The sequence below is a fragment of the Dendrobates tinctorius genome, unplaced genomic scaffold (assembly GCF_039654945.1).
Source record: "Dendrobates tinctorius isolate UK_male_01 unplaced genomic scaffold, ASM3965494v1 ptg000116l, whole genome shotgun sequence".
In the NCBI taxonomy this organism is placed as follows: domain Eukaryota; kingdom Metazoa; phylum Chordata; class Amphibia; order Anura; family Dendrobatidae; genus Dendrobates; species Dendrobates tinctorius.
The window spans coordinates 1,819,592-1,832,832 of NW_027361784.1; the positions used below are offsets into that span (position 1 = coordinate 1,819,592).

At 47.1% G+C, this 13,241-nt stretch overlaps 1 protein-coding gene across 10 annotated transcripts in view; it reads right to left on the reverse strand.

Annotated features, from left to right (window-relative positions):
• UBR5 (ubiquitin protein ligase E3 component n-recognin 5) overlaps nt 1-13,241 on the reverse strand; it is a 168,082-nt gene that overhangs the window by 104,690 nt on the left and 50,151 nt on the right. For all 10 annotated transcript variants that reach the window (XM_073590088.1, XM_073590087.1, XM_073590084.1 and 7 more), the window contains exons 13-15: nt 12,705-12,822; nt 12,380-12,564; nt 10,284-10,393 (exon numbers count right to left, since the gene is read on the reverse strand). In XM_073590088.1, the coding sequence (XP_073446189.1) occupies nt 10,284-10,393; nt 12,380-12,564; nt 12,705-12,822 (413 nt within the window). The remainder of the gene's footprint in view (nt 1-10,283; nt 10,394-12,379; nt 12,565-12,704; nt 12,823-13,241) is intronic.

Below are 13,241 nucleotides of genomic sequence, written 5' to 3' on the forward strand. Positions count from 1 at the left end.
CCTGGACATCAACTTTTGGGATGTCCCATTTAAATTCCTCTCCCTCCAGGGGAAATCTATGTCGGATTTCTCAGGTGGCCGAGTAGTGTTTTTCTAGATACTCCCATTCCTGGGAAATCATATCTGCTATACTCCTGTGGACTGGAAAACCTGTTCGTTTAGGCCCCTCGTATCCACCAAACATGCGATCCAGTGCTGTCTGCGTGACGGGTTCGTCCTCTAGGCCCATAGTGGCACGTACTGCACTGACCAGCTCCTCCACATATTCTATGGAAACGAGGTACCTTCTAGTGTCGGCTGACCCAGAGGTTCCCGGTTACGAAGACTGGAAAGCATGTATTTGGAAGTCGCCTTGCTACACTTGTAAGGAGAGCTTTAAACTAGAACATGGGAAGGGAAGCAAAAGACCAGAATAAGCCATACACCTGACAAATGCTATTGAGAACTCTGCTATTAGAAGTGGAAAGGAAGAACAAAGACAAAAGAATCTAATAAAAATATTGGAGAAAGAGAAACCTATCACAAACTAAAATGTTTCTATACTAATGCACAAAGCATGGGCAACAAACAAGGAGAATTGGAACTACTAACACAGGAAAAGAAATATGATGTCATTGGAATCACTGAAACTTGGTGGAACAATACACATGATTGGAATACAAGACTGGAAAGATACAACTTATTTGCAAGAAACAGACTTGATAAACGAGGAGGGGATGTCGCACTGTATGTTAGAAACGCATATATCTGCATAGAGATTGAAGCTTCAGAGACTGGGAGTTCTGTGGAAACTGTTTGGGTAAGAATACAAGGACAGAACAATGGAAAGGACACCATTGTAGGCATTTACTACAGGCCGCCTGTGCAAGCTGAAGATATGGATGAACTCTTTATGCATCAAATGGCCAAGTTCTCCAAAAACTATGACAGTTGTCATGGGAGACTTCAACTATCCAGACATTTGTTGGGAATCTCTCTCAGGCAAAGCAGGTCAAGGAAATTCTTATCCTCTCTTGCTGACAACTTTATCTTCCAAAAGGTAGGGGAGAAAACAAGGGGAACTGCTACCTTGGATCTAATCCTTATAAACAGGGAGGAAATGGTTGAGGAGGTAAAAGTGGCTGGGACCCTAGGAGGTAGCGACCATGCTATTTTAGAATTTTGGATAACTAGAGGCGGAAGACCTGTGAAGACTCAGACGTCAAGGTTAGATTTCAGAAAGGCAGATTTTAAGGGATTCAGAAAGAGAATTGGAGGGATCCAATGGCTGGATATCCTTAAAGACAAAAATGTCCAGGAAGGATGGGAAATCTTGGAAAATGAAATTCTCAAAGCACAATTGTTAACAATTCCAAAAAGAGGGAAGAATAGGAAGCATTTAAGGAAACCAGGATGGATGAACACAGAACTTAAGCACATGCTAAAAAGGAAGAAAGAAAAAAAAAAAAAAAAAAAAAAAAAAATGTATAAAATGGAAAGAGGGAGGCATATCTAAAGAATATAATGCTGTCTGCAGAACCTGCAGGGCACAAATCAGATTAACTGAAGCTGAAAATGAATTGAGGCTTGCAAGAGATGTCAAAAGCAATAATAAAGGATTTTGGGGAGATGTCAAAAGTAAAAGAAAAGTCAAAGATGCTATAGGATTTTTATAGGATGAAAATAATGAAATGGCAAGACAGGATGTTGAGAAGGCTGAACTTTTAAATTCCTATTTTGCATCTGTTTTCTCTCAGAAAGGAAATGTAACATCAACTGTTATTCACTGTCCTATTAAGGGAATAGAAGAAACCAAGATATCTATAAACAGAAAGATAGTGAGGAAACACTTAGCCAACCTAAATGAATTCAAGTCTCCAGGTCCAGATGAATTACACCCCAGAGTACTGAAGGAGATAGCAGAAGAAATTTTTGAACCCCTCTCCATAATCTTTGAAAATTCTTGGAGAACAGGAGAAGTGCCAGAAGACTGGAGAAGAGCAAATGTTGTTCCTATCTTCAAAAAGGGGAAGAAGGTGGACCCAGGCAACTATAAGCCGGTGAGTCTGACTTCTATACCAGGAAAGATCTTTGAACAAAATTATTAAACATGTATGTCAATACCTGGATAAGAATGAAGTGATTAAACTGAGTCAGCATGGGTTTGTAACTAATAAGTCATGTCAGACTAACTTAATTTTCCCTTCACCCATGACAGCACCACCTGAGAGAGGAATCCGCCCCGCCAGGACAAGAACCTACTGAGACATAAGGGGCGGCACCTCTCCCCCGCTCCAGTTGGGTTCCTGTCCTGGAAGGAACCCCACGGTCGGCGGTGCCCGTCATGGGCAGAAAATGGACCCAGCCCCGTCCCGGCGCAGGAAGAACAGGTGTCTCACCTGCAGCGCCGGCCGTCGGGTGCTGGATGCGCAGTCCCCGGGCCCTCCGGGGTTCCGGGTTCGTGCGGGCGTGGGCGGGATCCCCGGGGTCTGCGGGAAGCCCCCACCACGCCGCATCTCGATCCCCATGGCAGGGGAGAGACGCTGGCTTCTTCCGGCCGCTGACGTCAGCGGCGCATTGCATGCTGGGTGCGCCGGCTGACGGTGTAATGGCGCAGGGTGCGACGCCGGCCTGCTTTCTGAAGCGGCGGCGGGCGGTCGCAGGGGGGAGGGGAGAGACGCTCAACGGAGCGGAGGCGCGGTATTTAAAGAGGAAGGCGGCAGCAGACGGCGGTGCAACATCGAGTCAGAGCAGGAACGTTCAGCGTCCCTGCCTCCCTCTCAGCCCTCTGGCAGAAAGCATGGAAGCCATTCCAGCAGCAGTCGCCCCAGCCACAGGTCGGGGGATTCAGCAAGATCCAAAGAACGCAGGTCACGTGCCCCGACGCAGCCTCCGAGTCCGGTTCCCTTGATTTCGGGTGGTGAGTGATCTTCGGGAATGTTAGCATTTATGTTAATAGGGCTTCTGTTGTATGCTTCACCCTGTAGGAAAGGCCTAGGAAAGCGGGAAGCAAGAAGAACAATAGGGATTGTGCTATATGTAAATCTCCCCTAGCAAGAGATTGGCAAAAAGATCTCTGCGCTACGTGCATTCAGCGGACTATGGCGGAGGAAGCGCCTAGTTTCGCAGCCAATCTGATATCTGCCCTAAGGTCAGAAATGGAAGGCTCGATTAAGTCCCTATTGAAAAAAGGGAAAAAAACCAGGAAGGATCCCCCTAGCTCCCCCTCGGATTCCGCGTCAATGTCATCTCAGGCGGAAAAATCATCCTCCTCAGACAGCGACATGGGGTGGTAAACCATGTTTCCCTGTAGAAGACAGACGCCCTCCTAAAGGCCATCAGAGCTACAATGGGCCTACAGGAAGAAAAGGCGGCTAAAACCCTAGAGGATGTTATGTTTGGGGGGCTTCAGGAGAGGGAAAAAAACGGACCTTTCCGGTAAACGAGAAGATCCAGGCACTTATTGAGAAAGTGGAAAAAGCCCGAGAAATCGGGGGCCCTTCCATCCACTTCCAAAAGACGATATCCCTTCGAGCATAAGGATGCAGAGATATGGGACAAAATCCCCAAAATAGATGCAGCGGTGTCCAGATCCTCCAAAAAGGTCGGCCCTGCCCCTGGAAGACGAAGGGGTTCTTAGAGACCCACTAGACAAAAAGGCGGACTCATATTTAAGGCACGCATGGGAAGCGACAGCAGGAGGACTAAAGCCGGCAATAGCGGGTACTTGTACGGCACGCTCCCTCATGATCTGGCTGCAGCAGTTAGAAGAAAAGCTGGCTTCAAGGGTCCCAAGAGAGAAAATCTTATCGGAGATGTATCTCTTGCACGGGGCAGCAGCTTTTTTGGCCGATACCTCGGCAGACTATGCGGATGACAGCCAGGGCAGCGTCACCATCAAATGCTGCTAGACGCGCGTTATGGCTTAAGGGCTGTCCGGGTGACCTTCAGTCCAAGGCCAAATTATGTTCTCTCCCCTGCGACGGTCGATTCTTGTTCGGCAAGAACTTGGACGATATACTGGAGAAAGCAGGCGATAAGAAAAAAGGCTTCCCCAGATTTCCTATGGATCAGAGGAGACAGCCCTTTCGGAGGGGAAGATTCAATAGGGGGCGCCCTCCCGCTGACAGGAGAAGATGGGAGGATAAAAGAAAAAAAAAAAGAATCGGGATTTATGTTTGGTGGAGGCACCTCCACTTCAAGAAAGTCGCCACAGTGACGCCAGTGTTCCAGTAGGGGGGATATTGGCACTCATTTTCCAAACCTGGGAGAAGATCTCCTCCAACGCCTGGATCCTAACCATCCTAACAGAAGGCCTGAAAATTCCCTTCATCCGTCAGCCAAAATCCGTAGTCGTCATCACACCCATCAGGAAGGTGACCGAAGAGCAGGTGGCCTTAGAAACAAAGATACTGAGCCTGATAGACAAGCGGGTACTCTCCGAGGTACCACGCCTACAGGAAGGGAAGGGGTTTTATTCACCCCTTTTTCTGATAAAAAAAAAACCCGATCAAACCTTCAGGACAATCATAAATCTCAAACGGCTCAATCTATGGATAAGGAACTCGACCTTAAAGATGGAATCAGTAACTACGGCGGTGAAGCTGCTACACCAAGATTGCTTCATGGCCGTGCTCGATTTAAAGGATGCGTATTATCACATCCCTATCCACCCAGATTTCCAGAAATACTTGAGGGTAGCACTTTATATTCAAGGCACGCTAAGGCACTTTCAGTTCAGGGCTCTTCCGTTTGGCATATCAATAGCCCTGAGAGTTTTCACCAAAGTCATAGCGGAAGTGACTGCCTTTCTCCGGATTCACGACACGGTCATAATACCATACCTGGACGATTTTCTCATAGTAGGCAGCTCAGAGGACCACTGTACAGAGCAGTTGACCCGGGTGATCAACACCTTGCAGGAATTAGGGTGGATAGTCAATTTCAAAAAATCAAAATTACAACCCCTAAAACAGACCTTCCTAGGATTCGTATTAGACTCAGAAAAGCAACAGTGTCTGCTCCCAGAGTCCAAAATAGAAAAGGTGCCGAATCTGACCTTCACGGGCCAAAACCAACCATGTATGACCTTAAGAAGAGCAATGTTCCTGCTAGGTACCCTAACATCCTGTATTCTGGCGGTCAGGTGGGCTCAGTTTCACACCCGGCAACTCCAGTGGGAGATACTAACAGCACAAAGATCGCCAAGAGGGCGTTTAGAAGGAAAGCTGGAGCTTTCCTTAAAAACCAGAGAGACTCAATTGGTGGCTGGACAAGAAAAATCTGACCTTGGGAATACCGTGGGACAGACAGGCGTCAGATATAATCTTAACAGATGCATGCTCCTAAGGGGCATCATAGGTCAGGGTTCCTGGACGTGTCAAGAAAGGGAAGCATCCTCCAACCTGAGAGAACTGTGGGCAGTGAGCAAGGCCCTAAGTCACTTCATTCCGCTACTCCAGAGTCGAAACGTACGCATCATGTCAGACAAGGTAGTAGTGGCATACATCAACCACCACAGAGGGACAAGATCACACTCCTTAATGGAAGCGGCGACAGACATTCTGATCAGAGCAGAAGAACACCTACACTCCTTGACAGCCCTACATATAAAAAGGGGCAGAAAACAGAGGCAGACTTCTTGAGTCGCAATACCCTGAAGCAGGGGGAATGGGCGCTAAACCGGTCCATTTTTCAGAAAATAACTCAGCTTTGGGGGAAACCGGTGATAGACCTCTTTGCCAACAAACAGGCAAACAGAAAGGTTCTGCTCTCTAAACCCAAGAGAAAATCCATGGGCAGTGGATTCGTTGCACATCCAGTGGAACTTCTGACTAGCTTATGCGTTCCCCCCCCCCCAGTGGCTCCGATCCCAACAGTTGTCAGGAAAATCAGAAACGATCAGGCCAGGGTGATTCTAATAGCTCCATTTTGGCCAAAAAGGCCCTGGTTTGCGCTACTACGAAGGATGTCCCTCTCCGATCCATGGGTTCTACCAGAAATCCCGGACCTACTATCTCAAGGTCCAATATTCCACGCTCAGGTCAAAGGATTCCATCTGACGGCGTGGAATTTGAAAGGTCGCTTTTAACGGATAGAGGGTTCTCCCCCGGGTTGGTGGCCACCCTGCTAAAGAGAAGGAAACCAGTGACGACTAACATCTACGGCAGAACATGGAATAAGTTCCTGCAGTTCTTAGGTAGGCCGTTAGGGAAAGATCCCCCGATTAATGCCATCCTGGAGTTCTTACAATCGGGGTTGCAGATGGGGTTAGCAGTGAACACACTTAAAGTTCAGGTGTCTGCACTAGGGGCGCTCTACAACTGCAAATTGGCATCAAATAGATGGGTAGCCAGATTTATTAAATCCTGCCATAGAGCTAGGCCTATCCCAATACCCCAGATAGCCCCCTGGGATTTAAACCTAGTACTAGAGGCCCTTACAAAAGATCCGTATGAGCCATTACATCAGCTACCCCTAAAGTTTCTGACCCTAAAAACAATCCTGTTAGTGGCCCTCACGTCAGCCCGCAGGATAAGCGATTTACAGGCTCTCAGTAAATCCACCTTATACGCAAGTCTTTCAGGATAGGGTAGTGTTAACAGACCCCACTTATTTGCCCAAAGTAGCATCAGATTTCCATCGGGGTCAGGAAATTGTCCTTCCATCTTTCTGCGAGAACCCAAAAAATCTGGGGGAGGAAAAGTTCCATAATCTAGATGTTGAGAGCTCTTGTAGAATACATATCTATGACTAGCCAGTGGAGGAGGTCCCAGTCCCTATTCGTAGCTTTTCAGGGTGCCAGGAAAGGCTATGGGGTTTCAAAAGGACTATTGCTAGATGGATTAGGGAGGCCATTAGTGTAGCCTACACAGCTAGTGGTATCCCGATTCCTGACGGCATCAAGGCTCATTCCACCAGATCCGTGGCGACCTCCTGGGCCGAAAAAGTAGAGGTATTGATCGAACAGATTTGTAAGGCCGCTACCTAGGCCTCACCTTCAACCTTCTTTAAGCACTATAGGTTGAATCTATCCTCCTCTGCTGACTTGACCTTTGGTAGAAGGGTGCTGCAAGCGGTGGTCCCTCCCTAAGGTGTTTCGAATCTCCAAAAATCTCTCAGGTGGTGCTGTCATGGGTGAAGGGAAAACCACCATGGTTACTTACCGGTAGCCGGATTTTCCGGAACCCATGACAGCACCCGTATATTCCCCCCCCTTTTCACCATATGGGTGTGCACAATTAGTAGGGTGTTTTTTGAGTGTTGTGGTGTTGGATTAAACATGTAACTAACCGGGAAGTCCTCTCAATGCTCTGTAAACCAACTGGAGCGGGGGAGAGGTGCCGCCCCTTATGTCTCGGTAGGTTCCTGTCCTGGCGGGGCGGATCCCTCTCAGGTGGTGCTGTCATGGGTTCTGGAAAAACCGGCTACTGGTAAGTAACCATGGTGGTTTCCTTCTATGACGGTATCACTGATTGGGTGGATCAAGGAAATGCTGTAGATATAGCATATCTTGACTTCAGCAAAGCATTTGACAAAGTCTCTCATACAATCCTTATTGAAAAAATGACTAAGTATGGAATGGACAAGGCAGCTGTTAGGTGGATTCATAACTGGCTTAGTGATCGGACCCAAAGAGTGGTCGTAAATGGCTGCACATCCAGTTGGAAGAATGTCTCAAGTGGGGTACCACAGGGCTCTGTCCTGGGCCCTGTATTGTTCAACATCTTTATCAACGATTTAGATGAAGGAATTGAGGGTAAACTGATTAAATTTGCTGATGACACAAAGCTAGGAGGGATAGCTAATACTGGAGAAGAGAGAGAGGATTCAAAAAGACTTAAATAAACTGGACAAGTGGGCAGCAACTAACAGAATGGTTTTTAACAGGGAGAAATGCAAAGTACTACATCTGGGCAATAAAAATGAAAAAAGCATATACAGAATGGGAGGAATCGGGCTAAGTGACAGCACATGTGAAAAAGACTTGGGTATACTAATAGATCAGACTGAATACGAGTCAGTGTGATGCAGCAGCAAAAAAAGGCAAATGCAATTCTAGGATGTATTAACAGAAGCATACGGTCTAGATCACGTGAAGTCATTATTGCCCTCTACTCTTTGGTCAGACCTCATCTGGAATATTGTGTCCAGTTTTGGGCACCACATTTTAAAAAAGACATCAACAAACTGGAGCAAGTTCAGAAAAGAGCGACCAGAATGGTGACCGGTCTGCAAACCCTGTCTTATGAGGAAAGGTTGCAGGATTTGGGAATGTTTAGTTTGCAAAAGAGAAGACTGAGAGGAGACTTAATAGCTGTCTACAAATATCTAAAGGGCTGTCACATTGTAGAAGGATCAACTTTATTCTCATTTGCACAAGAATAGAAGCAATGGGATGAAACTGAAGGGGAGGAGACACAGATTAGATATTAGAAAAAACTTTGACAGTTAGTGATCAATGAGTGGAACAAGCTGCCACGAGAAGTGGCGAGTTCTCTTTCAATGGAAGTCTACAGAGGCTGGACAGACATCTGACTGGGATGATTTAGCGAATCCTGCTTTGAGCAGGGGGTTGGACCAGATGGCCCAGGAGGTCCCTTCCAACTCTACGATTCTATGATCCTAATTCTCGGATCCCGATTTGTATGATCCCTCTGATTCAGACTCCGAATCCTCTGTTTGAATTTTCCGCTTTTTTGGGGGTGGTGAGCCCACAATCGGAGGGAGTGGAAGTGGTGGGGGCAGGGCAGCTAAAGAGGTTTGAACCTGATGGGTAACCAAGCTGCGGATTTCGTCGATTAATGACGGGTGCTCAGCCCTAACCACCTTATCCGTGCAAGCTTGACAGCTTTTTCTCCCAATTTGAGGGAACTTTCGTGCTGCATATGGCACATTTAGCCGACTTGCTGGATGTATTGGTGATCTTATGGGCAGACTTTTCTCCCTATGAAACAAGGGGGAGAAGTATTTTGAGGACCTATACCCTGAGACCGCACCACTAGGACCCAACCCCGGACACTGTTGCAGACGCAGGGCAGGAAGACCCGTCCATGCTAACAGGGGATTCTGCATCTTACCTGTCGGAGTCTTCCGGCGGGTTAATAGCAGATTAACCCCGCCCTCAGCGCAGTAATTCATTCCCCCCTCCTCCCTGGGTCCCAGAGCAGGCACAGCAAGCGCTGGCGAGTTCCACGTGCCAGCAACAGGATGGGGGCCGCCATGACAGCGCGTCCTCCACATACCCCGGAAGTGACCCGCGCCTGCCGTCACTTCCGGGTATCGCACTGCACGCAGGGGGAGGAGAGACCGGAGAACTACAGGAGGCCTCCAGTCAGGGCTCACTGGCCCACTTCACTCCCCATAGGGGAGCGCGGGAGGGCCAGGAACGGTCCCGAATCCAGGAGGAGACAGGAGCAGATCGGAGGAGGGGAGGCAGCGCCACCGACCACCTCTGCCCGGCTTTTTTTTGATCCTCAGGTATGCTGCAGCAGCCGGCCACACAGCACACCAGACCTCTCCATGCCTCATGGGGGACAGGAAAGTCATTGGTGAGAGGGAGGTGGGAGGGACCTTGTAACCTCTCGTGCTTCCTGTCCCCCATTAGGGCGTGGAGACATCCTCCTATGCTGTCGTGGAAGGTTGCTAGAGAAAGCTGCGGTTTTGAATCCGCAGAAAGAAATGACATGTCACTTTTCTGTGGATTCTGCTGCGGTTTACCATCTCCTCCATTATAGAGGTGATAAACCACAGGGGAAAACCACAGGCCAATCCACAGGTAAAACCGCAGGTCATTTTACCTGCGGTTCCGCAGATACAAATCCGCAGACCAATCTGCAGCGTGTGCACATAGCCTTATGCTTTTTGGTCCAAAAGCAGCGGCTAAACAGGAGAAACCCGTTGGTCTTCCTAATTTTGGGGGCAACAGAATGACATCCGAGGGGTCCAACTACAGTCATTAGCTGCAGATAACTTATGCCAAAGCTTTCCATTAAATGAACTTTAACCATCTTTGCAGCGTTCTGGTTTCAGTCATGGCGCTGGTTCAGTCACCCATCTGAGAATACAAATTGGCGGCCATAATTGCTCCCCTGGCCCCAACTGACAGCTGGCCCTAATGCAGAGCTAGTGTCAGTCAGTGCTGGGGAGAATGAAGCTCATTTTCTCCCCGCTATATTCAGCTATGTTCAAGCACCAGCCACAATAATGAATTGCGTTTTGTCTGGCAACAAGTTCCTTTTAAGGACACAGAGGAGATACACCTGAAGTTAAAGTCTGCAATTTGAAAATAATCCACAACTTACTATATGGCATTGAAGCGCTGCTTGCAATGGAAGATGCGTCACTACAGGTGGATGCAGGAGAAGGAGGAGGTCCCATTTCTGTTTTTACTGGCTCCTGTTTCATTTCAGGCCTTGTAACATTACAAAAACAAGGATTAGACTTATTTCAGAATCATTAAAGGTTGACCGGTACTTTAAAGAATTTTCTGGCCCATCCTTAGGGTAGATCATTAATACCAGAGGGGTGAAACAGCACCTGCGCCGAACAGCTGTTCCCAGCCAAATGTGATCAGTTACAGAGCTGCACAGCACCACGCCGCATAGTGGCTGGGTACTGCACATCCTCCCATAGCCATTTGTAAAGAGGCAGATCTGCAGTTCCACACTGCCTTCACTACACAGAAATGACAGCTGAGCTGTTCCAAAACTAAGTACATCCAGTCGGCACTAGTAACACTTAATAGATGGTGGTGCTGTGCATCACACCCCACCGATCGGGTATGATGATCCATTATAAAGATCTGACACCAATATATAAATAACGGACAACGCCTTAAAGGCAGATAAACTTCTGCCCATAAATGAGCATCCATCAACTATATACACAAGTCAACAGGCACTTGTTTATGGTTCTTTTCACAAGGAACCCTCATGCATTTCCCAACCTCTGTTTTTAATTGGTACGTCTGCTGAACCCCGCTTAAGGCCTGTTTCACACTTCCGTTTGTGTCCGCCAAACGGATCCGTTTCCGTTTTTTTTTTACGGAAACGGATGCAAACGGATCCGTTTTTAAAAAAACGGATCCGTTTCCGGTTTTTTGACGGAAACGGATGCAAACGGATCCGTTTTTAAAAAAACGGATCCGCGGTAACCGCTATGGGACAAAAACGGATCCTGCAAAAAAATGACGGATCCGTTTTTTTACGGAAACCAATGGATTTTGACGGATTTGAAAAAAACGGAAGTGAAACAGGCCTTAATCCAGAATACCCACTGAACCCCTGAACCCTCATGCACTCCCCACCCTCTGTTTTTAACTGGTACGGCTGTACTGTTTTTCCCCTGACTTTAATTCCATGTATCATACTTCAGATTGACTGATGCATATTGATATACCCATGCTCATCACACCTAGTCTTTTCCTTCCATCTTATCCTACCTCCTTCAACTTTGAAGTTGTCAAATATCCTATTAACTGCAATTTGTTAATTACTCCACGCTGTGAACCGCCCTCCAACCCCCTCCTCCTCCCTCACCTGGCTACATTTCATGGACATTTGAATGGTATAAGTTTGAACAGAGCAGGTCAGATATGACCTTGGTCAGATGTGACATTTGAAGTGACATCTTTAAAGTGATACATGAGAACTATACCAGAAATAGTCCAGAAAATCAGTCACACGGTAAGACTAACCACTGCTTTCTTACTTTCCTTTTTTTACCCTGCTCTTTAACCATGCTCACATTTACCATCACTGTTTTAGCTCCACTAACCTTCTCATCTTTGCTATCCCCAAACCCCTGCACCCTTGAACCAAATAACTCTCCCCCGCTTTTACCCCCCCCACCTCGCTTTATCAGCAGACATACTCCTTAACCCCAGACCTCTCCTACTAAAATACAATACAAGAAGATCATTCTCCTTCACCCACCTGCTTTCCTTCTGCTTCTCACTGCTTGTGACATATCCCCCAATCCTGCCCCCCCCCCCCGCCTCATACATCCCACTAATCCTCACCCCTATCTTTCTCACACTAAGAGAAACTACTGCAATCCTTCACACTTAAACCCTGTGCCACTGACCCCCCTCTTCTGCATCCTCTTTCTAGAGCACTTTGGAATGCTCGCTCCATCTGCAACAAGCTCCACGACCTCTTTACCCTCCTGCAACCTTTCGTTCCTGGCCCTCACTGAGACCTGGCTGACACCCCGACACAGCTTCCCCGGCCACTGACAGGAAGCCCATGAAATGGTAATTGTTCACACAGATATTTTAGACCTGACAGATATCTAGTAGTTCCATGTAAGTTAGGCTCGTTAATATGATGGGGAAAATATATATAAAAAAAAAAAAAAAATCCCACCACTTAATACAATGGGTTGTGCTTGCACTTACTTGGCCTCTATAGTTTTGCTAGTTTTCTCCAGGTTTTTTAGGCTCTCAGGTGAACGCAGTTGAAACCTGCAGCTGTCATTCATGTTCCACACAGACTCCATCAGAACACCGACTTTTGGGATTCCGGCACTTACAGAAAAGGCCACAGCCCCCGCATGATACAGAGGGTTATTTCTTAAGCAAACCTGTTAGAAAGATGCAGAAGCTTATACTGGTATCCAAAATGGAAGAAGTTGGTTTCTGTATGAAAACTTCTACCATAAAAACACAAATTTGTATCACAGATTACCAATACACATACAGGTACGACAAGACAACCTCTTACCTGGGTACCAACTGTTATATTTGGCATTGAAGAAATCCCAGCACTAGATTTGGGTTTTTTGTTTTTCGCTCTGGCTTTCTCAAGCATTTTTTTCCTCTGGCTAAAAGGAACAACACCCCTGCGAAACGCAGAAAAGAAATAAAGGAATATTTCTGCACACAATGTATCCTGCAAAACTATACACTTCACATAGTTGGAGGTCATTGTGCGCCCAACAGCTAACTCGCCCAACTTTTCAAGTTCTCATGTGCCATGCATGAGAGGGAGCCCCAGCCAGACTGCTTATCTCAGGGACCAAAAAGGTTCAGCAGTCCAAATCTGACATGTCGGATCCCGATCTCCCCTAACAATCTGTCAGAGACCCCCATATTGATGGGTTAGGCTGACGGTTAACATACGTGCGAGATCATCAGGAGGCACACAACATAGAAAACATCCTAGACAGACCAACTTAAAAAGGTCTTATTCAACTCTGGATAACACGTTGATAATATGCATAGGATGCTGCATAAGTTAAACAAAAAACAATAGTCATTT